Raw genomic sequence first — 23,092 nt, forward strand, 5'->3', positions numbered from 1 at the left:
ATCTCACAGTGGCCGTCGCCGGGATTGCATCGCTGTGCTTTTTCATTTCCTACCTGGGCAACGATGACAGGAAGCTCCAGCTGGCATCTGGTCATTCGATCCAAGCTTCCACGCTCAAGGGCAGGATGTCCCTCCCAGTCCAGAAACACACGCCTTTAACGTCCCCAAACAGAGTTCGGAAACAGGGCCGAAACTGGAACACGTGGGTGCACGAACAGCCACCGCTGCAGCAAAACGTTGCTCTCGATTTCCTCCCAACAGCAAAATGGCCAGCCTGGGCCAAGTTGGGAAGAAGAAACCGTAAGCCGGGAGCGTTGGGAAGACCGCGGTGGAGCGTCTTGCCTGCTATTTCTGGACCGGCCCTTTGCCTCTGGAGAATTTCATGTGACCCGTCTGCAAGAGAGAGAGAGCTATTTTGGGCCTGCCAAGCTTCCAGGGACCCGCTGCCCCTGGTGCCAGTGTGAAGGGCACCGGGCACAGCATCATGTCACCCCAGGAGAGGCTTACCACGAACTCCCCAGCATGGCCCCGTCCTGGGCATAAGCTTTCTGCAAGGTAGGATCTACGAAATCTCTCCCCCCACGTCTTTTCCTTGGCACCCATATTTTACAGCAGTCCGGCCTGGGGAGGGGTGCCCAGCACAGTCACTTTGCTGAGGTCTCGGGAGGGTACAAGCAAACTCCTTCAAACGCTGAAGGAGCAGCGGCGTTCAAACACTTCTGGCAACTCCTGCCTGGTTGGGTCACCCGAGAGAAGGACCAGCCGGGAAAGTCACCCGTGGCCATGACTATTATTCGCCAGCAAAGCCCCTGTCTTGGTGATGGGGGGAACGTTGGGTTTGTGGTGGAAATAATTTATTAATAAAGTTGGGAACACCGAGGAACATTGCACACAGGAAGATCCCCACCAGAAAAGGAAAATCTCCCCCACTCCAGATTTAGTTTCCCTTTAACGAGGCTCCAGCAAGGACTTTATTTTTCTGCCTAGGGGTGAACGATAATACAAATTAACTTGGGGGTTATCCCTGGAGCGGGGTCCATTTCCTTCCTGGTGATCCAGGGTTGAATCTGCTTCAAACATTGGTCCTCATCCCTACCTCTTGCAGAATCCATCCGCCCTCTGTTTTTTTCCTTCGGTACAGAAGATGTGAGAAAAATAGAAGTTAAAGACTTCCCTGACTCAAGTTGAACCTTCGGGGACTCCATGGACAGGTCCCTGTAGTTCTCTGGGCAGGAATATGGCTTGCCCTTCTTCCAAGATGGTTTTTTTTCCAACTTCCCAGTCTAGCTGTAAGATTTCCTGGTGGTCTCCCATCCCAGTGCGAACTTGGTTTTCTTTTTGAGATCAGCCAAGAATAGCTAGGTGCTGCCCTCTACCGGTGATTTCTATATTGCTTTCTTATTCCAGAGTTATGTTTTAAAATGGACAGTCATATAGGTTGTCTAAATAAATAAGTTCAAAAGAATTAAGGTCTGTGGCAACGATTTTAGCTTGCCAGGCCAAAAGGACGGTTTTCTGTTCTCACAAAGTCTCTCTTCCCCCAACCCCATCCTTTCCCTCTTCCCCTCCAACTCCCCCCACTGTTTCTCTTTCCAGATGGAAAATTTTCAGTATAGCATCCAGCTGAACGACCGGGATTGGGCTGAATTTTACTTGGCCTCAGAGGAATGCCGCTTGATCCCCCCAGCCTTGGCCACTGCTGAAGACCAGCTCCTGAGTGATTCTGAGGACGGGGAGGCTGAAGAAAAGAGGGGGATCCAAGAGACGGCGGGCCCTGCCCCAGCCCACCGAAAAGCCAGCTGCCCCTCCCGTGAATCCCCAAGTGGGCACCTGCTGGCGGAAGACGTTTTGTCGGGCAGCGAAGATGAAACCGACTTAGGCTCCGTCGGCAGGTTTCTGTGCGGAAGCCCCCCAGTTCTCCTGCCTTCTCGGTCCCTCCCAAGTCAGTTGTCCGGCCTCACCTCGAACCCTCTGAGAAGTTGGCCTCAGCTGCCAGGACCTGCCACAAGCTCTGCCCTGGTCTCTGCTGCTGAAGAAGAAGGCGCAGCAAGAGCGGGTTGGCCCATGGATCCAAAAACGAAGGTGGAAGCCCCTGCCACCCAAGGGAGGGGTTTACAAGAGCCACGTCCAAGGCCAGAGATGGGAGAAAGCTCCTTGGTGCCACCCCTTAGCTTGAGTGCTGCAGAGGCAACGGAGAGCCCGGAGGGAGCAAATGGCTTGGAATTACAGCGCGCCCAAGACAATACTTCCCCGACAGCTTCTGCAGGCTGCCCATTTCCAGGATCAACGGGCAACACTGGAAAACTAGAATTTCCCAAGCCAAGAGATGCAGCTTCACCTCCCGGCTCCATCAAGGTTCCTTCTCTCCTTTCTTCAGAAGCAGAGAAGGAAGTCAAGGGCCTTCCGACTGACTTGGGGACGCCGTTCCAGGAAAAGCATTCCCCTTCTCAAGAACATTCGGTCCAGCTGGCCAACATTAGGGAAAGGACTTCAGGGAAGAAAGAAGAGGATGCCAGGCCCCTCAAAAGTGAGAGGGGAGCAGACCACAGCAGGAGCTTAAGCCCTAATACTTCGCAAGAAGGAGACCAAGTCAAAGACGACGGGGTACACGGAAGCCCAGGAGCTCTGGAAGAAAACGGATGTCCAAAACCATCTCTGGGAGCTGAAGCCAGAAGACGCGCCTCTTCACCAGGAAAGGTGGAAACACAGAATAATGGAGAACCCTGCCTCCATCTTGGTCTGGTCACCCCCCCTGAAGGAGAGCATCCAGCTAGGATTCAAGGAAGCCAGAGACTGGTTTCCTACCCTCTGAAATCAAACGACTCTCCAGAACACTCTTTAACAACCATGACATGGCCAGAAGTGTACGACTATTTCTTCTACAATGATCCCCAAGAAGTGGAAAGACCAGCGCGGGAGGAAAGATCGAGGCAGACCAGCAACAGCCATCAGTCGGAGCTTCCAGCAATGTCAGGGCCTGAAATGTACGAATATTTCTTCCTCGACGCAGACGAGGAGACCGGGGGCAAAGCCAGCCCTTCGGAGACGTCCCTCAGTTCTGACCGTTGCGTGGCTCCATCCGATGCGTGGGAAGAGCCAGCCTCCGACGTGACCGCCGACCCCATGGGATTCCCAGAGGTGTATGAACACTTCTTTGCACACCACCCACGAGGCAAGCGAAGCCAGAGGCAGAATTTCTTGGCCGTGCCAGCTTCAGAGTTGAGAAAGGCCTTGAGAGCCTTAACGTCCCTTGTACGTAGACCGGTCCGCTTCCTCAGATCCCAGCCAAAGCAGAGAGGATCCCAAGCAAGAGTGATGGTCCTGTCTCCCACGCTTCTCCCACTTCCCGGGGAAAGGAGGTACCCAAGACCAGAAAACCTTGGGGTGGCTGTCTTACAACCAGGTATTACTTCTCCTCCCATCTCTAAATGAGCTTCTGGCTCAACATGCTGATAACATTCCAAATTTCATGGCTAAATCAGGCTTTGGGACTGTGGAATATCGTTCCTGGGGGGCTTTCACTCCTGGCCAACTAAAATCCACTTTCCCCTGTGAGATCTTTTGTATCCCCCTCAGCGGTAGGCATAAAAAAATCACATTGGACATTATTTGCTGAATCCATCTTCCCTGCCTTTGTGGACTAATCAATTTGTCGGGGTTAACCGACGGCCTAGACCAAATCAGCATTGCAAATCCAAGAAAAGAACCCAGGCTTAAGTCTGACCACATTAATGGCACCTCAGGTCAGAGTCCTGGTGCTGTGTGTGTCGAGAGATGTTTCACAGCTGTCCTCTTTAAAACATTTATTTTGTGTGGATAAAGAAAAGGCAGGAGTGTCCCTTGCAAGGAAAACATGATGATGATTAAAATCCGTGGATGAGGCAGGGCAGGTGTTGAAAAGATGCCGTTTTGCAGAAATCTAAGGAGGCTTTCTCCTTGCTAACCCATTAAGGAGGATCACATTTGCTGTGGGCTGAATTGATACAGCCTAGCAGCCTCGATTTTTAAATGCAATAAACGTGTTAGCCTTTCAGGTGCTCCGGCAATCTTTGTTTTTCGTTTTACGACATGCCTCGAAGGCTAAGAAGCCTTGGCAGGCTCAGCCAAGAGGTGTTGACTCCGATAGCCCCCCCCCTTTGAGTTATTTCCAACGCTAAACTGGGCTTGTGACTTGGACAGCAAAGAGATCCAGGTTCCGGAAGGAAAAATTGTATTTCAGGGACACTTACGGGGCACGAGCAAACATAGCTGCGGAGACGTCCCTCTTCTTGGAACTGCAGCAAAGATTGGCCTTTGAGTGTTTAAAAACTATGATTGTGGCCCTGTCGCAGCCTCGACATCAGCCGAGGGGAGATTAAGATGTAGGTCTTTGAGAAAACAAAATTATTTCCTTGGCTGGTCGCAGCGAGCCGAACACGGGCCGTGTTCCCTTCTTTTGGCAGCCACGCGGTATTTTATCATTAGGTTAAAAAAAGAATGGGCAGCTGGAAAAAAACGCTCAGTTCTCTCCATTTCTCCAGCAGGCGCAAGCCCTGGAACCCTGATCCACAATTATGTTGTGCAAATTAAATGTTGAATGTTGGGTTCTTGGTGTCCTCTGCCTTTGATTGTTTCCCTGGAGATGTTCGGTTGGAAAATTCCCAGGCTGTGGGCTAGACTGGGAAATAAAGGAGGGGAAAACCTCTTTCCTTATTGGTCTCAAGAAAAACCTGGATATGTCCAGATCTGGAGAGTTGGAAAGCAAAGCATCGGTCCAAATTTATTTAGAAGTTTAAATGAAGTTTTAAACGGAACAGTGGCATTGAATCTCACAGCCTGTAGTCTTCCCACACAGGCTGGATGGCCATTTATCCAAAGTGCTCTGGGTTTTGCAAACTCTGTTCTGCGAGGGTGGACGGGGTCCCATGGGAGATTTTGGGCAAGAAAGGGGGAAAAATTCACCCAAACTTAGGCAAAACTCCATCCCCAGATCTTTGTCTCTTGATCAGGGAAGTTTTTTTTAAACGAACAGGTTTCTGGGGGAAAAAAAAAAATGAAATCCCTTGCTCTAGTGCAGTGTTTCTCAACCTTGGGCGATTTCCAGACGTGTGGTCTTCCACTCCCAGAATTCCCAAGCCAGCATAGCCGCTGCTGAGAATTCTGGGAGTTAGAGTCCCCCTGGGTTGAGAAACCCTGCTCCAGTGCAGAGTTCTTCACCTATCTTCTCTCAGATCGCCTCCCCACTTTTAAAAATCACGAGGACCCCAAAAGCGCTTTTATTATGGCTCGTATTTATCCATATCTACTGCTGCAGATTAAAAATTTAAATGGATTACTACTGCGTCTCATGATTGATGGGGTTTTAATATTGTGTTGTTTTTCAATATAGACTGGCAAATAATTTTGATTTTGCAGAGCCCTGAGAGGCTCTTGGGGAACCACACTTAAGAAACACTGCTGTGTGGACCCTGCACTAAGGGGGTCAGACTAGATGTCCCTTGGATGCCTTCCAGCTATGATCAATACCGATTCCTCGCTGCCACCTCCTTAACCATGCTGGTTTTTTTGTCTTCAGAGAGGCCCCTCCAGCTGGTCCTCACGCCCAGGGATATGTGTCTGGGGTTCCTGGCGTTCGCTTCCTGGGCTGTGAAGACCTCCGACCTACGAGCTCCAGATGCTTGGAAGATTGGTAATGCGTCCCAGGGCTCCGGTGTGGGGAGAAATGAGCCTCTGATGGATTTGGGAAGGGGGTGGATCGAGGCTGAAAAGATAACCCAGGAATGCTGACCGACAGGACAAACACCAGGAAGAGCTTTTCCATTTTTCTCAAGCCATTTTCGTTCTCTCGCTTCACCCCGTTCCTTTCCTTTATCCTGTTTTTCTTTCTCAGAGCAACCTCCCATGGGTTACAAAGCAACAGCAGAAAGAGAGACCTGTTTCGCCCTTACGCCTTAAAACAAAGTTTATTTTTAAAGAATGTAGGAATAGGAATCCCCTAGGCCTTTCCTCCTCTCCGAATGAGCATGTTTTTGAGAAAGAAGCAAACTCAGAGAGGTAATTCATGCGAAGACAATACAGGATGCTGTTGTGCGTAGGAAGCGACTGCTCCACCCAGTCACCCATCTGATATTTTGGCTCCTGCAGATTCCCACGCGCTCTCTCTCTCTCTTTAAAATTAATTGTTATTAAAGAAGTCTTTTGCCAAGTAAAAACAGTACAAACGTAAAGAAAAAAGCAAGTGAAGTAAAAAAAGAGTGATAAGTAAATAGTAAAGTCCTTCTGTTTCGTTTTCTTTTTTTAAACTGCTAGTCCTCATGACTGGGATGCGGTGAAGCTTGGGGAAGGTTTAAAAGGCTGGAAAGAAGAGGCTTGGTTTCCTTGTCCCCGCCCTTAGCTAAAACCACAGTAAAAGGCAGTCGAAAACCGTGTAAATGGAAAAAGCTTTTTTGGGCCGAAGAAAATGGAATTTTAGAAAGGAAAAAGAGGTTGTGCAAAAAATACTTCATCTTGGCTCACTGTTCTTGCCAAGGAAAAAGATGAAATGTCTTGATCACGTTCATTCATCTGGAGCCATGTCTTTCTTTTCCAGTGTTGCTGGCAAACGTCGGTACCCTCTCAGCCATCCGTTACTTCAGGCGGCACGTGGTCACGGAAAGTCATCCTGGCACTTAAGGAAATATGGGTCGATCCTCTGCAATTCCTGATGGAGATGCTTTTGAAAGCGTGATGCCGGTTTCTGCAAAGCAAGCAAGCTTGGATTCCTGGACTCCAAATTTACTGGGAGGGCAAGAGGTGAGAAAGATGAAGGCTTCCCTAAAAATCAGATTTTGTTACCATTTTGTCACCAGTTGGGGGCTACCCAGTCGAAGCCCAAATCCCACTTTCTTCCCTTTGTCTCCCAGTTGGGAACTTATCTTAAGCTTACAAGAGAAGGAAAGCTATAAAATAAATGACTCGACAGACCCAGGAGCCAAAGGACCACCGAAGGAGGTCATCAAATGGATTCAGAGGGGACTTTCACAGATGAGTAAGGGAGAGGAACAAAAAGCTTTTTTAAAAAAAAATACAGTTAGGTTTAGGAAAAGGAATACCTGCAGGGCAAGATCGTCCGAAGGGTGTTTAGGCATTTCCTACACGATGGGAGGGAAGAAGTTCACCCAGTAGGGTAGAGTCGTAATGAGAAACCTTTTCAACTAATAGGATCTTGCCCTCCCCACACTAGGGCAGGGAGCTGGAGTTTGGTGGGACGGGTAACCTGGTTTGTTGCAGAAGATAACAGGCTGATTTTTGGAAGAGGGCAGTAACATGGTGGATGGAGAGAGGTTCTGGAGACTGCTTACATGTCGAAGCCCACCCATCTCTGTTGGTGAGCATTAGGAAATGACTTGGCAAGATGCTACGAATATTACAAAGTTATCCGAGGATCAGTTCTACGGAATTTAGAAAGTTTGTAAATTCCCATCCAACAGATACTAAGTTGACCGCAAACGTACACAGACAGTTGACTGGTTTCTATTGTTATACTGTTTCTCAGCTCTGTCTTTTGGGTGCTTTATAAATAGTTGCAGTAAACAAACTTTTTTTTAAAAAAAAAAAAAAACATTTATACACACTGCCCTTCTGAATGCTCAAAGCACATCATATACCGTACATTATTTTGCTGTGATGTTTATAACTATCTTATACGTAGATCGGTTTAGTTTCCCCAAAAATGGCAAACTGAGGCCAGAAGAACCTGAATCAAAATGGAGATTCACGTGAAAGATTTTCCCCCCCTATTTCTCAGTCTTGGGGCCGCTATCCGTAAACAGCCCTCTGTCTTCAACTGTTAGTTGGGATGACTTTTCCACTCCTGTTCTCTGTGTATATGATTCTCCAAAATTCAGTATGAGAGTAGAAAAGATACTTGTATACTGAAGAAAAATACCAAACTATTAAAATCTTCATGACCTGCCCACTGTTAGCATTGTTTAAAGCGTTTCTTTCAGCCATCTCGTACATCAAAACGTGAATAATACAAAATGTAATCTTGGACTATGTGTGCAGGGAAGTCTTTCTTTGGCTCTGTATCTGCCAAACTCACCTCACAGGCTGATTGGGATGATAAATGAAACCCAAGTTCTGGTTTGAAATCTTGGGGGGAAAGGTGAGGTATAACTGCAATAAGTAGGAAAAAAATGCTTTCAGGGACTCCAGGGCACGGATAATAAGCTGTCTTTACGATGCAGGAAGCCTAGCTAAGAGACCGCATCGAGCTCAAAAAAAACAACCAGATCCAGAACTCCCAACTGGATGGGAGACCACTTGGAAACCCCACCTTTGAAAACAGGGGCAAACATTTGCACCGAGGCAGGGCCAAACAGCTTGCGTAAGGCTGCCGAGAAAATGACACGGAAGTGTCCACGAAGTCACCAGGAATCTAGTTCACCTTGAGGAACGTAGTGTCTACTGGCAGGACGTGGAGTATGTCTTCCTTCCTTGGAATAAGGATTGGAATTATGCTAACCCCACTTTGCCCCCCGGCCTTTACTGGGCTAAATGAGGAAGAGGGAGATGGAGTTAGCTTAATGGAGATCGTAGCGGGCTGGTCTTCGGTCTGCAGAGTTGCTGCTCTGTTCTCAACGGAGAAGGGAAGGCCGGTGAAATAAAGCTCTATTTGGGGTGGGCTGGCCGCTTTTCTCCCCTTGATGGGACCCAGGAAAATAGAGGGGCAATGAGAGAGGGGAGTTTCAGAAGCCACAACTAAGCTATCCGAGATAAACCCCCTGGAGTTTCTACCGGTCTTCTTGGCGCAGCCCAAATCCATGTCCGACCTTCCTGGAAACAGTTGGTTCGTTGCCTTGACCTTCCACGAGGGGTAGACTCGAGGCAGAATTGATGGGCATTCGGCTGTCCTGGGTGCCAACCTAGGTCCGTAGTCAGCAGGAGGTTTTGCATAAAGGCTCCCAGCCCTCTCCAGTCTGGGGTTGGTCTGTGGATTTAACTCTATTTTCCTCCCTGCCTCTCTGAAAGGGCTATTCGCACTTCCTCGAGCGAGCAAAGGGATCTTTCGCACCGCCTAAGACCTCGCGCTCTGTTCTAGCCCGTTCACCCAGCTCCATTCCTGGGGTCTGGGCAGGACCATCTAATTTTTGCCGCCTCTGGTGTAGCCTGCAGTGGGGCAGAATCACAAGCAAATTATTTTTCTATATCCTCTTCCATACGTCTGACTTCTGAGCTTGGGGACGTGGGGCGGGGGCAGAAAGATCCTGCTGGTAGTATTTTCACCAGATAATGCCATCTCTCCTCCTCTCGTCATTTGCATCATAGCAACCCAAATAAAGATATAGAACCCCTGGAGCATTTTCAGTAAGCCAGAAAGACTAGGTTTGCTAGAGGAGACCAAAGGTCTCTCTCGTCCTGTTTCCTGTTTCCAGCCAGTGGCCAGCGTGGAAAAATCCACAAGCCTCCAAGAGGAGTTGACTGGACATAACTTCCAGCTCACACTTGGCATTAATCCAGAGCTGTGAACTTGTAACCTCCCTGCTCCCCAAATGTTTGGGGGGACAGGCTCTTTCCTTTTCACTAGATGCACGATCATCACTGTCCACACCTCATTTTTTAGTTCTCTTCTTCAGCTTGGACTGTTTTTCCGCTCATAGTTGCTAACAACGGCGCCTGTCCATGTTGCTGGAGAGCAGCGTCCTTGATGCATTTCTCCTTCGTCCTGCTGGTTCGTTCTACCTCGGCGAGGACAGTTGGCTGGCATTTCGAAAGAAGAGCGTCGGGCTATACGCTGCCGAGGGAATGAAAAAGTCAAACAGGTGTCCCTTCCATCATCCTGGTCTCTTTCCATAACAGACTCTCTTCGGACAGAGAGTTGAGAGCTAGTCCACCTCGAAAATCAAATGTCGGGAGAACGTCTTCAGCCAAGCCTTTTCCATGACATGTTAGCGGTCTCCCTGCCCCCAGCAATGGAGAAGAATTAATTCACTGGCAGCCTGAAGGGGAACAATTCAGAAAGCCCATGTCAGAAATTGGGGATATTCCAGGAAAGGCAGAGAGTTCCTGTGGTGGTTACACACCTCTGTTACAGTCACCTCCTCCTTTGCCTAAAGAAAAAGTGTGTGTGTATGTGCATAAGAAAGAACACTAGTGTGTGAGTCAGAGAGGGGTGCACCTGAGTTGTATTAACAACCACAACCGTTTCACCAAGGAGCTCTTCAGCACATGGAAGTAAGTCACCACAAATGAAGGCTGACTCCAATGTGACGTTGCTCTCCACCATGTCATTTCTCAGTCGCTCCAAGATGTTACAGAACATTAGGAATGGACCTATAATTAATATCAATGCACGGTCAGAGCTCACACGCGCGTGCACACACACCCTAAAAGCAGAAAACTACTTTCCAAAACAATTTGCTTGCTTTTCATGAGTTGGACGAGGCTAGCCGTCATCCTTCCTGGGCCCTGTGGGAGAGCCACTCATCCGTTTACAGATCCATCGTCACTTCTGGAAACAAAGTACTCCAAAACCCAGTTGGTTCCCAAAAAGAACAGGGGAGTCTTGCATGGGAATGACACGATCGTCTCGAAGGCCAAAGGTAGAGGTTGCTCAAACCGGCTTGCTTCTGAAAGAGGACGATGATGGTCAGTTTCTAAAACCCCTCTCTCTGCTTCCAAAATGTTCCTTTCTCCAAAGAGACGTGTTGGAATGAGGAGAGTCAGGAAAAAAAAGAGATCTCCCATAAGATGTGTGAGCTTTCCCCTAGGGAAACTTTTGATTGATTGATTGGATTTGATTGATTGATCAAATGTTATTACATTTATTTTCTGCATCTGTGAAATTCTGCTGCCTCGCCTGCTCCCAGGTGGTGAGGGGCTCCCCGCAATGCCTGTGACACCACAAGTTTAGGAGTCGGCTGCAAACCCCATCGACGTCCAACCTCATTGGAAATAGCCTTGCGAGAACCAAATAGCGTGATCCTGGCTTCTTCTGACTGCAAATCGTCCTCTCTCTTTCTCTCTCTCTTTTCGCTGCCCGTCTGCGGGCTCGGGAATCCCATAGCTGTACACATAACTACAGATACACACCATAAGCAAAAGGAAACAGTAGCACAAATGGGTGGAATTTTTATAACTTGGAAACATTTTTCAAATGCAGGGGCCAGATAAGAAAACCTGGGAGAGAACATCTGGTTCAGAGCCGCCAGCTGCCCCTTCCTTGATTTGCTCTCTCTGCTTGGGTTCAGATGATTGAACTAGCCCGAAAAAAAATTCAGCTTTAGTGTCCTGAAACTCTGTTTCTTGCATTCCAGTTCAAAGCATGAGCAGTTGACAGGGATGACCTACCTGGGCCTGAAATCCTGAAGATCTTGCTGGAGATCAACCAGCAAGATGAAAAGAAGAGGGAAAGATTTTGACCGAGGTGGCTCTTAGTGCATACAATTTATATGCCCCTTTTTAAAAGTTCTCCATCTGATATTATTCAAACATCACTCGGAGTTCTAGTGCATGAACGCCAGTGGAAGATCTTTGGGGGCATTTATCAGCCACATTTCTATAGATGTATTTATTTATTTTTATTTATTATTAAATTTGTATGCCACCCATCTCCCCCAACGGCGGCTCAATTTAAAATGGTGATTCCTTCCGTAAGATTTCTTTTGGATCTATTAGGCACCTATGTGTGTTTTGAGAAAGAAATGGGTGGGGACAGCTAATTCTTGGAGACGTGGTGCTCTGAAATGCAGCTTTGGGTCCGAAGGGTTTCCTTTGGAACAAAAGTTAGCTCATGTATGAAAGCTTGTCGTGGAAAACTTCCTGGTTCCAACAGCTCTGAAATTCAGGATTATAAATATTGCTTTACATCTGCAAAAAATACATAGGACACTGATGATTTCAAGGATATGGTGGTTTGGAGAATCCTCCTCTTTTGAAAAGCAAGCATTTTTATCACCGACAGTCCTGTCTGAAAGACTAACCTGAAATGAGGACTATGCATTCCAAATCGAGCATATTATCTATACATTAGTTTATATGCTTGGTTTTCTTTTCTTCCCTTTTGCTGCTGAGCAAATTACTTAAATATTAATAATTTAATTGTGTAACGTGGGATAACCGTATATGCGAACCACCTCAAGTTGGCACGGTGCAAATGCATTCAGCTACAACTTCAGCATCCCGGGCCAGTGCGGTCATCTCAGCTTGTGATAGAAATGGTCATCTAACAATATGGAAAGTGGGCAGGCATCTGGATATTTATTTTTTATACATTTATCCATGCATCAGACCAAGTCTGAAAAACACGGTCAACGATGCTTTGCTAGGACTAACTTTTCCATCCTGCCTCTCTCAAAACTTCACCAAGCCTGCAAAGGAAATGAGCTCAGCTTCCCAGATGTTCTGGCTGATAGCGACCAAGCGCCAAGACTTAAAACTATCCGAGAACCCATCTTGCTGCAAATCTGACACTCTGATATGCGCTTTTAAAAGTTGGCTTCCAGATAAGTTTCCATGTGACTGAACAAAACCTCCTGTGGGTAGCATCGTCTTCAAGGAGGCATAAGCAGTGCCCTAAAATGGACACATCAGCCCACCATATCCCAGTTGACATAACGGGATATAGTGGAGCGTGTTGGGAAGAAATGGATCCATCATCCAGGAAGGGTTAGTAACACACAGGGCACTCGATTGTCTCCAGATCTGTGGTCCCAATCCAAGGGAGATAGAAACATCTCATTTAGGGAGCAAAAACTAGGCACACCTAATTAAGTTATATTAGCTTTATTGGGGGTCTTCAAAGAAATCACCAAAAGAACAGTCCACAGTGTCAGTGCTATACACCTCCCCCTTGCACACAGACCCACACTCCCATGCACTCAAACTTGCTCCCAAATATCGCCTAACACTGCTGCAATGCAAGTGTAACCCGAGCCGCGTGATTCGAGATCCGATCTCATTTTACAGCCTGCTCTCACGTTAAAGCCAACACACACAGACCCACACGGACCCCCCCCCCTCAAAAGTACAAAAAGGAAACCTGGAATCGAAATGACAGCCACAATCGTCTCCCTACCCTGCTTTAGTCCAACCCTAGACAGCTGTAAAGAAGCAGCTGATGTCAAACCCGCCGGGATTACCGAATTAAATAGCTTTTTTTTTTAATTCCTCCCCCTCCCCTTACCCCAATCAAACACATCTGCATATTAAATAGAATATCAGACCAGCCAACAGCAAAACTCTCCCTGTAAACTTTGCTGAATGCTGGCTGTTGAGCAGTATATATTTTTATATATTAAATTCAAGTAACAAAAGTAGACGGGGGGTTATCCGGGCCCAGCGCCCACACCGTAAAGAGCTGGATGGTAGGACGAGCAAAGGCGTGGGCTAGAATCGCCCCACCGATCAGATGAGATTGTTTTGAAGAGAAAAAGACGTTGGCATCGAACTTGTTTCTTCAAGGAATGGTGGTCTATAAGAGCAATGAATAATAAATAATAGCAACGTAACGCGTGGGGATGCTAGAGACTTCGCTGGGCAATGCTCCTGATTCTCGGTGGAGCACTCCACCCGTTCTTCACCTCTCCTCTGCCGTTCTTGCAACCATGTCTCCCAGCACATGGGCCCAAACGCAAGCTTTCTGCTGCTGCTTCTCAAACTTACTCGGAAGCAGCATTATTTTTTTAAAATAGCGACCGACAAAACGGTGGGTTTCACAGAAGGATCCGCAGAGGAGAGGGTGACCATCCCTGAGGCCAGGCAAGGCTGAGTTGGGCCCGGGGAATACCATTTGCTGTGCTGCATGCTTGACGCCCAGGAACGAGCCCCAGCCAGCTTTCACAAAGCAAATATTTCTCCACCCAAAGCACCCTTCTTTATTACATACGCCAAAAGGCAGAGGATTGGCTCACTTTCTTTAAAAAGTGTCAAGGATGTAAAAACGGGCTGTCATTCCTGTGCGTGTCTGTGTGCACACAACCACACTCATAAGGGTTGGGGAGTTTACTATATAACTCACCAAGAATATATCCATCATCCCATCCTCATATTATACCAAGTCAGAATCACCAGCAACACTGTCTCTATTGGCAAACCTTCATAACAGCTGTGCTTTTAGCTAGCAAAAATCTCCTTTTTTGTGGCGGGAAGGGGTGTCTTATGGTTGTTTGCTTTGGGGGGGGTGTTTTTTAAATTGCACTCCAGTTGCTACAAGCCATCTCGCGTCTCCAAATCCTTAATCCTGCAAGAGACACAAATCCATTTTCTACTGCCCAGAGCGGATCCAGTCCTTCTCCCTTGCAGCTTTTAAAAGCCAGCCTTGCATTTATACCTGGGAATTATTGTTAGCAGATCGTTTTCTTCTGGTTGTTGTTGGGCTTTTTTTGGTGAATTGCAAGATCTGTAAATGGAGTACAAAAGTCTGGACTGGTTCTGACCCCACAGACAGCTGCAGCGTTTTCTTCATAATGACCAAGGGTAACAGGGTCCAAGTGATACCTCTCCGTGTTTATACACAACAGATGACTGGGTGGAAGAATTCAAGACCTTTTTCTCAGAACAGTTTTTCATAGCACCACAAGTGAAAGTGGAGGAACAGGAATGGGGCAAAGTGTCCAGAAACAGCCAGAAGATCACAGCCTTCCAGAAGTCCACCATCCAATCTTCGCATTATCTAACATAAAAGCAGAGTCGAGCTTCCTTTCTTCCCTTCTCAGTCCTCCTGCTACAACGGATTGACATCGCCCTCCTTTAGCAGTCATAGACCTCATGGTCAGAGGGTGCTCCTGGCTTCTTCGCCTCTGTGTCCCAGATGTTGTCATAACTGTAGTCCTCATGGAAGCTTTGCAACTCAGCATAGTCGTGATAGGTCGAGTCAAGCTGCTCCCGTCCTGTTTTGGGCAGGTTGTAGGCTCCAAGGCTTTCATCTAGAAGAGATGGGCCGTTAAGGTTTTGGAGGTGATGCAGCCAACCCAAATCCCTTCCCAGAAAGGTCCTCCTGAGGTCATGCTGCTTCCTTTCATTTTGATTCCCTCTTAATTGTCCAACCTTTACCCCTTCTTATACGTTGATCATGAATTCTAATCTAGAAGGTTGTCAGCCAAGACTGCATCAAAGCCCAGGTCTGCTAAAGACTCACCTGAAGTTGGCAAGGAACGCATCTGAAGGCCATCTCTCGATGAGGTGCTCTGTTTGCAAGTGGGGAAGAGAAGCGAGAAGTTGAGAGCTACAAAATGCACAGAACAGTTTTGTTTTCAGATTCCACCCCTGCCGCCTCTTAGTAACCCCATCAACGTGCTGCTCCAACCCTCCTGACTTTCCATGTTTGCTTTTGCAGAATCTAAGCAAAACGTTACTTTGAAAGAGGGACCCCACTAGTTCTTCTTTCCACGGGGGATAACCAGATCATGAATGAAGGCGCTAAGGTCACTTTTCCACCCTGTTGCAGCCAATAACATGGATTGAGAAAAACTGCCTTCATGTTTCTATAGCGGCTTTTGCATCCTCCTCCCTGCCCCCCTTTCAAATCTCCTTCTTGTAGCAATGCAAGAATCTGTGGTCCTGATTTCTAAAGCCCTCTACAAAAAGCAAGACATTTAGGGTTCTTGCACTACAGCTCTCTCACCTGGGAGGGAAATGGAGGGCAGAGTTAGCTCTAGTGAGAATTGTGACTGGTGACAAACTGGATCTGGTGCAAAAGCGTAAAACAGGGCACCTGTTCTGACCGAGACGCCCTTCAGCACTCACCGTGGTCAAATAATTGACATCTGATGAGGGTTCTGTGGCAAAATGAAAGGCAGGGGCTGAGGCGTTGCATCTCTGTGCAGGGATGGGTTCTCGCCAGTGGTTCCCACATAAAGGTTGAAAGCTCTTCCACCCGAGAGGATGATGACAAATGGGAACAGACACCGGCATGGCTGGATAGCCATTCTTGTGCTCCAGAGTGGATGGCCCATGGCACCTCTCAAGCTGTGGAGGAAGAGGAGGAGGAGGAGGAGGAAAAAAGGAGAAGGAGCAGGAGAAGGAGAAGGAGAAGGAGGAGAAGGAGAAGGAGAAGGAGGAGGAGAAGGAGGAGAAGGAGAAGGAGAAGGAGAAGGAGAAGGAGAAGGAGAAGGAGGAGGAGGAGGAGGAGGAGGAGAAGGAGAAGGAGAAGGAGGAGGAGAAGGAGGAGGAGAAGGAGAAGGAGAAGGAGAAGGAGAAGGAGAAGGAGAAGGAGAAGGAGAAGGAGAAGGAGAAGGAGAAGGAGAAGGAGAAGATTATTGAGTCTCTACCATTTTCAGAAGTTCCAACACTTAGATGTACTAAATCAGAAGCATCGTTGGCATCCAAAGAAGGTTGCTATTTTGGAGTGAATTAAAAATTGTGCCCAGGGATGTTAAACCCACCCACCCATCCACCTATTTCTGAGAATGTCCATGTTCTTGAGCCTAATTGTTCCGAAAGAGGATCAGCCTAGCACAGTAACTCATCAGAAGATGCAGTAGTGCTCTCCCTTTATGAGTGAGGAACCCCAAGGTGGAGGCTACAAAACCCGTGGTAAAAAAAGAACAAAGGTCTTCACAACCTGCTTGCAGGTTTCTGGAAAGCCTCTAATGGGCTGTTTTGGGAAGGCGATGCTGATCCAGGCAACCTTTTAGCCTGATTTATTTCAGTTCAGTTGGACATAGCCTTTCATTTTCCCCAGCGACAGGCAGATCAGGAATCTTGTACAATCACTTTGGGACTCTCCTGGAAAGCCCTACCATCTGCTTAAGGTGCCCCCCTTACCTCTTCTAGGAAGTAGGAGCCTGCTGCTCCATGTGGGGAGGGGGAACTGGGCGTGTAGGGGTCAGCATACATGGGGGAAGAAGACAGAGAGGCATTTTCCAAGGTTTGAGGAGCTGTGCAGGTCTGGCTCCTTGGCGTGTTCCACTGTTTCAGCTGCAGAGGGGACAAAAAAAGTCCACTGAAAGAGAAATCCAGCTGCACAGGAAATCTTTGGAAGGACTGGGGATTCGCAGGGCCATAGGCCATTCCAGACTCTCCTCAGCCCATCTAGCTGAACCCTAGCCATACGTTAGCCACACAAAGCAGGGCCTTTATTCCTATGCACCCTTCCCAAATTCTAAGATCATTCCCATCTACAGGCCTCGTACATTGTTTAAGTCCAGATGCAGTGGGCGAATGGCAGGATGCTCTTGTTGGATGGGGGCTGGGTATGGTTCATTGTACACCGGAGAGACGCCTTCTCCATGTGGGCGCTCTGAGATGAGTTGGAAGCGGCTCCTTTCAGAGTCCTCGCTGTGGCACGGGGGCTGCTGAGTTGGTGGGCCGCCCTTCCCTTTGGACTTTCGAGAGCTCCCTTTTCTTTTCAACTCGGGTTTCGGCATTCCTGTCCCTGCCAGGACTCGGTTTCCTGGGCACTGCAACAAGAGGAGACACCATTTGAGTGCTTGAAGAACCCTTGAGATACTGGTAGGTGTAGGCCACCAGCAAGAACATTCAATCAGAAGGAATTCTGTTTGGAATTCTATCTCCAGCCCTTCAGGCCAGCCTCTCCCAATCTGGTCACCCTCCACTTGTGTGGACATTAACTCCCAGAGGTCCCCAGCCAGCCTGGAGAAGTTGGAGAGTCGAATGATGCCCCCCAGATAGGTGGACTTTACTCTTAGAATCTCCAGCCAGCTTTAGCTTCAAGTAGAAAATAACTGGAATCCCGTGAAATCAATATAAAACCAGAGACAAGGGTTTTCTATGGAGTGATGCAATCAATATTCCAGCAGGGGAATTCTTATTTAGCAGTTATACTCAAACGCTTTGGAACAGGAGCTCTTGATAGCATCTATTATGGGAATCCGGTTTGGATGGGCTCTAAGGATTGACCAAGGACACGCAACATTTCCAGATCTTCCAACCAAGGTTTCAATTCAACTCGACTCCTTTCCTTCCCACAGACCATATGAAGTCGGTGCTACTCCTGGAAGAAACCTTCGCCCACCAAGCCCACCCCGATTCCGAAAATCCGACTTACGCAGACTGGTTGTGGCAGAGGGTTTTCAGCTAACCGATTCTCAGGCACCGCATCGAACGACTGCCTCTCAGACCAAGAAGCCGTACTGGTTTGGGAGTGGTGTGTGGATGTAGCCCCCTTCCCGGCGGAAGCCCAGGAGTTTGTTCTGCCCTCTGAGGTGAGTGACCCTCTTCCACTTCCTGAAAACTAAATCAACCAAGAAATAAAAATGTATGGAAATTGAGGATGGGGGAGAGAAGACCAAACACCCTCTTGAATGATTGGCATGGTGAAAGAATGTGGTCCTGGCCTTGGGAATGGGGAAGAAGAGATTACTCTGTCCCGAGAAAGAGGAAAGTGTGAGAGAGAAACTCACAATAACCACCTTGATTTTGCTTGGTATAAGATGGAGTAGTGAGAAACTCAGGCAGGCTTTCAAGATTCTATTATTACACCCTACAACAATAAAGTAGCATTCCTGAGATCCCTTCTGGATCTGGCCTACTCCAAAGGGCTGACTGGCACAATATGACCAGCAATTTAAAGAGCTGAACCTAAGAACTTGAATGCCATTTACAATCTATCAGCTTCGTAGGCCAAAGTAATTTTCCTCCTGCTGCAAATGTTGAGGGTGGGGTTGGGAATCACACCATACTAAGCTAAATTGAGCTTTGGAGTGTTTTTAGCACCCAGCCCACCTACTAAGCCAGAAGATGGCTTATTTGTGAAGCATGCCATGTTGAATGAATGCTGCCATTGTGTGCTGTTACTTCAGCCTGGGTTAAGAGAAAATGGCTTGTCCAAGTCTATTTGACAGAGTTATGCTCGGAAGAGGATTAGCCAGGGAAACAAAGAGTCATTCTCTTGGTACGCATAATGCAGAATTGTGTTATAAGCTAGAAAGGAAATAGCACCTTACCTGCGCCAGGTGCGAAGGTTTTAACCCTGAGAAACTCTCTGATCCTGAGAGGGAGGAATCTGCGTGGCGGAACTGAGCGGTTTTGAGATAATACAACCACTCTTGGTAATCTTCATAGCTGGAGCAAATGACCCGAATGGAGTTGATTAGTCGGCCTGCAAGAAATAGAGGTCCCATCTTGTTTGCAGCAAGACTCAGTCTGTGTGGCTGTTGTTTTTGGTCTTGAGGTTTGAACCGGTAGCGATCCTTCACCAACTCAGCTAGGGATCTTCCCCACTCCTTGCCTCTTTTCAACGGGGGACATCCAGGACTGGATTCAGAGTCTCCCTCTGGCAGGGTAGATGCTTGAGCCCAAAATTATCAACCTCCAATGCAGTGTTTCTCAACCTTGGCCACTTTAAGATGGGTGGACTTCAACTCCCAGAATTCCCCAGCCAGCCATGCTAGCTGGGAAATTCTGGGAGTCGAAGTCCACCCATCGTAAAGTGGCCAAGGTTGAGAAACACAGCTTCAGTGATTGCAATTCACATGTTATAACAACCCAGAGATAAACTTCCATACCACAGACTTGCTGAGTTTTAGAAACATAACATTTCAACCAGAAATCCATCATTTACATTCCTGTAACATAAATCCTTTATTGTGCGTCCTACACTCTGAATCTTCTACATGATGTTGAGAATTTGGTCACCATATCCTCCCTCCATCTTCTTTTCTCAAGGCGAAAATGGCTTCCTGTGATTTTCATCCGACCTTGCATTTTGTAGTATTTTCAGCCTGACCACCCAAAAGGTTACCTCGTCGATCTGAACTATCTTCTGAATCCTGGTTCCCAAACTCCCAGAGTTCCTAGCCAATCCTTAGGGAATCCTGGGAATTTTAGTGGCATCATCTCTAGCTTGCTCTAGAAACGGGAGTCCTAGAACCAGTTTGATTTGTCCTCTGTGCAAATCCATCTTTAATCCCTTCCCCTGATATCCAAACACAGACACACACACACACGTGAAAAGTCTCATATGTGCAAGCAGGGGCCTACCTTCTATTAAAAAAGCAGTCTTCTGGTTTTCTTCAAACTGTATTTGGATGGCATTCAGGGGCAATTCACCCTGTTTGTAGGAAAAATCAGACACCGTTTGATATTAAATATTAATTAAATATTAAAACCCACCCAGATAGACAGTGGAAACAGATAAACTCTACTTCTCAAGCTAGAAATGAATCCTCTTTTTTCAGCCTGATTAAGCAAGTGTTGGTCTTACTTGGTTTAGGCTACAAATGATAGGATTGGAATTGCAGTTTTTAATTTATAGAAGCCAGATGATGAATAAAATGGGGTATCCACCACAGGGGCTGGACTTGCCAGAACCCTAAGGAGAAACTCATATTGCAACATTTCCTTGCACATCCCCCTTGTTTTTAGTTAAAAATCGGTCACTATCCAGAAACATTCTGCACGGATTCTCGGGTTTGGATTATCGCTCGCTAAAGATAATTCTTGTGTCTGAAGTCAAAACATTTAGAGTTAATGCTCTTGTCTGAAAATTTCCATGACCCAAAGGACTTTGTACCCCGAGAGGTTTGCCAACCACAGATCCTTTAAGGGTCTGCAAGACTGTTTTCTCTCTCCAACAGTTTGCTCAGGGCGGCCAGGGGGTTGGGACTGATTTTCAGGGAGGCGATGCTGTTGGAAGGAACAAAGTTCTGTTCTGCTCCCAAAGAACTGAGCAAACTAAGAGCGTGCGCTTGTGTGCAGAAGGATGAACGCAAGGGAAAGGTCTAAAGGAAGAAATAGGTGCAGGAGAACCCTTTTTAAGAAAGAAATGGAAAAGGACAGCCATTGGTCAAGTTTCTGGGCTTCCCCTAGGAACAGAATGCCAACCGTATTGGCTTTTAATCTGATTTTCTAAAGTCACCGATTTACTGGCAGGAGCCCCGTTTTAAGACGCTCTTCCAGACCTCAGCACTTGCCTTGCAAAATGTCCATGCTAGGAAACAGACTTCCCCTCTCCCGCTTCCTACACCAAAACCGCCACGGCCCTGAGGATTTTGCTGAACCTCACAGCCAAATGGGGAGAACGTGAAGGGGAGACCGTATCCCTCCGCCTTCCCGCTTTAGCCCTAACAACGTGCTGCTTTTCCTGCCAAACCAGTCAAGGTGAAATTGTCAGGATAAGCGCAGGAATGAGTCAAGCAGAGGGAGTGAGGAAAATCCCCGGTTCTCAGAGCAACTGTGGCGCTCAGACGAAGGTATTTGCAAGGTTATGATAATGCAATACAGAAAACGATGAGTTGCCAAAAAGGTGTTTTGAGAGCAGGCCACAATTCAAATACAACTACAGTAACAACCTCTTCCTCTCCTCCTCTTCCTCCTCCTCCCTTCTTCTTTCCCCTTCTCTTTCTCCTTCTCTTCATTCTAGATCGTGCACCACACTAACCACCTAATCTCCAGGGATCCTAGCAGGATGCCCTTTATCCACCGGTACCAACTCCAGAAATGACCCGATTCAATTTGCTGTCCTCCCCGCTTGCCCATTGGCAATTTGCAAACGGGCCCATCTTTCAGCTCCATCCGGCAGGAACGGGAACTCAAACACCCCAAAGGTGGCCCTGTGCCCAGACATGTCTGCCCAAAGTCAAGTTCCTACAGCTGGCATCACACGCTCACCAAACTGTAGCCCCGTGTACATCTCTGCTGTGAATGAAAGAGGAAGGACTCGTCAATTTGCTGCCTGTCCAACACATTTACTCCCACCTGAGAGCTACAGCTAGGTCTTGGGGCACCGTGCTGGTGCAGTCATGCAAGATACAGATCTGGAGTCCTGAGCTGGAAAGAAACCTCTCAATGGGACGAGAAGCAAAAGCTAAGGCCAGGGATCTTCACGAGGTGTTGACCTTTCCATCCCATCTCCCCTAAAGATATAACCCCCATTCCTTCAGTCCCCTAGCAAGGGAGCCTCCATCTGAACAGCTCCTGGTGCATTCAGAAGGCCAGCAACGGTTAGACCGCAGGACTGGCAGCATCTGATAAGTATGAAGTCCCTCGGTTATAACTATCAGGCACAAAAGAGATTTCTAAGAATGATCTTTTTCTGCAAACCACCCCTACTGAAAGAACGGGAGGCCCTCCAATTCAGCCAGCTGCTGGCAACAGCTGGGTCCTAGCGCACACCCCACAAAGCCACAGGCTGCGCTCTGCAACGCTTGCGGGGCGACCTCCACCCCACAGTCCCGGCTCTCGCAGAGGAATTGCTACTATTTTTAAAAGGAATCCCAAGACCGTCGCAGGGCAGAACGCATGCCCGCCCTTCACAGAAGAAAAGACGGGACGCTGGCTTTTCTGCTGGACTTGGGGTTGGATATAGGAAAAAGAAATGCATAAGTCGGGGCGTGCTGATTGTCAGACCCAGAGCATCCTCCCTTTGGGGGGTTTCAAAACGTTCCTGGGCTGAATGTATTGATACACCAGCACAGCACCCCTAACCCTGTGTTGCTTGATCGAACACTCTCCACAGCCAAATCTAGCAGAGGAACAACCTTGGTTTAAAATCCAAGCGAAGGGCAATCGTTGGGTTCTTCTGCTTTATACAACAAGAAGGGGCCACCAGACCCTGAATAGCATCAACGAAGCGTCATGGGAGGTGAAGCAAAGCTGGTCCACTTTCCCACCGGGCACCAGGGCTGAACGGAGGAGGACAATCTACCACGGATCGATTGCTTCCTCGTTCCGGAGACGCTGGCATCTGTGCGCCTGGCGCTGCGTTGAGTCATGCAAGGCCCCACCTGCAGCTGGAAAATAGGTTGGCTGGCTCCGTGAGAACTAGGCTACGTTCGGGCTGGGCCTCCAAGCTGCTCTTGCTCCACGGTTCGAGGAATGTGACTGCAGGCGGGCACCACCCTGCTGACGGCGTAACCACAACTATTCAGACGCCATCGCCTTTCCAGGAGAACGAAAGCCGGGTGCTTTTCCTTCTTTTAAAGGGACAGAGTGCCTGTCCGGTCGAGAGTCTTTGTACCCTGCTGTGAGGGCACCACGCTGAGTAAGGACTGGGCAAGTTCCTGGGCATAGTGGAGAAACAGGTTGAGATGGGGCATGCGGAAAAGGCTCCTGGCATTCCGCTGGGCGAGACTGAAAATAAAACCGGGAACAGCCCAGTTCAGATTTCATCGCTTGTCCCGAACCCTTTGAAGATGATCTCTCTAATGTTGAGCCCCACATGATCTGCTCC

At 48.0% G+C, this 23,092-nt stretch overlaps 2 protein-coding genes across 2 annotated transcripts in view; one reads left to right on the forward strand and one right to left on the reverse strand.

Moving 5' to 3' along the window:
- Window positions 1-243: 243 nt before the first annotated feature.
- On the forward strand, window positions 244-7,933 carry PERM1 (PPARGC1 and ESRR induced regulator, muscle 1). Its single transcript, XM_007439956.3, has 4 exons — window positions 244-555; window positions 1,597-3,403; window positions 5,555-5,668; window positions 6,569-7,933. Exons 2-4 carry the CDS (start codon window positions 1,597-1,599, stop codon window positions 6,649-6,651), a joined length of 2,004 nt encoding a protein of 667 aa, XP_007440018.2. The 5' UTR covers window positions 244-555; the 3' UTR covers window positions 6,652-7,933.
- A 4,724-nt stretch (window positions 7,934-12,657) lies between these two features.
- Window positions 12,658-23,092, reverse strand: part of PLEKHN1 (pleckstrin homology domain containing N1) — a 33,426-nt gene continuing 22,991 nt past the window's right edge. The window contains exons 9-16 of the mRNA XM_088136760.1: window positions 19,903-19,972; window positions 18,867-19,021; window positions 17,969-18,154; window positions 17,094-17,360; window positions 16,726-16,878; window positions 15,706-15,927; window positions 15,098-15,146; window positions 12,658-14,885 (exon numbers count right to left, since the gene is read on the reverse strand). Coding sequence (XP_087992886.1) covers window positions 14,710-14,885; window positions 15,098-15,146; window positions 15,706-15,927; window positions 16,726-16,878; window positions 17,094-17,360; window positions 17,969-18,154; window positions 18,867-19,021; window positions 19,903-19,972 — 1,278 coding nt within the window. The 3' untranslated portion in view covers window positions 12,658-14,709. The remainder of the gene's footprint in view (window positions 14,886-15,097; window positions 15,147-15,705; window positions 15,928-16,725; window positions 16,879-17,093; window positions 17,361-17,968; window positions 18,155-18,866; window positions 19,022-19,902; window positions 19,973-23,092) is intronic.

The sequence above is a fragment of the Python bivittatus genome, unplaced genomic scaffold, assembly GCF_059951505.1.
Source record: "Python bivittatus isolate LINGU-HERP-01145 unplaced genomic scaffold, Pbiv_v1 ctg000090_np1212, whole genome shotgun sequence".
Classification (NCBI taxonomy): Eukaryota; Metazoa; Chordata; class Lepidosauria; order Squamata; family Pythonidae; genus Python; species Python bivittatus.

What these genes read in the sequence shown, in the direction of transcription:
- PERM1 (XM_007439956.3), top strand. Translation starts at nt 1,597, where the DNA reads ATGGAAAATTTTCAGTATAGCATCCAGCTGAACGACCGGGATTGGGCT. An exon ending in GGTGGCTGTCTTACAACCAG is followed by an intron (nt 3,404 to 5,554) that starts GTATTACTTCTC and finishes TTTTGTCTTCAG; the next exon opens with AGAGGCCCCTCCAGCTGGTC. An exon ending in TCCAGATGCTTGGAAGATTG is followed by an intron (nt 5,669 to 6,568) that starts GTAATGCGTCCC and finishes TTTCTTTTCCAG; the next exon opens with TGTTGCTGGCAAACGTCGGT.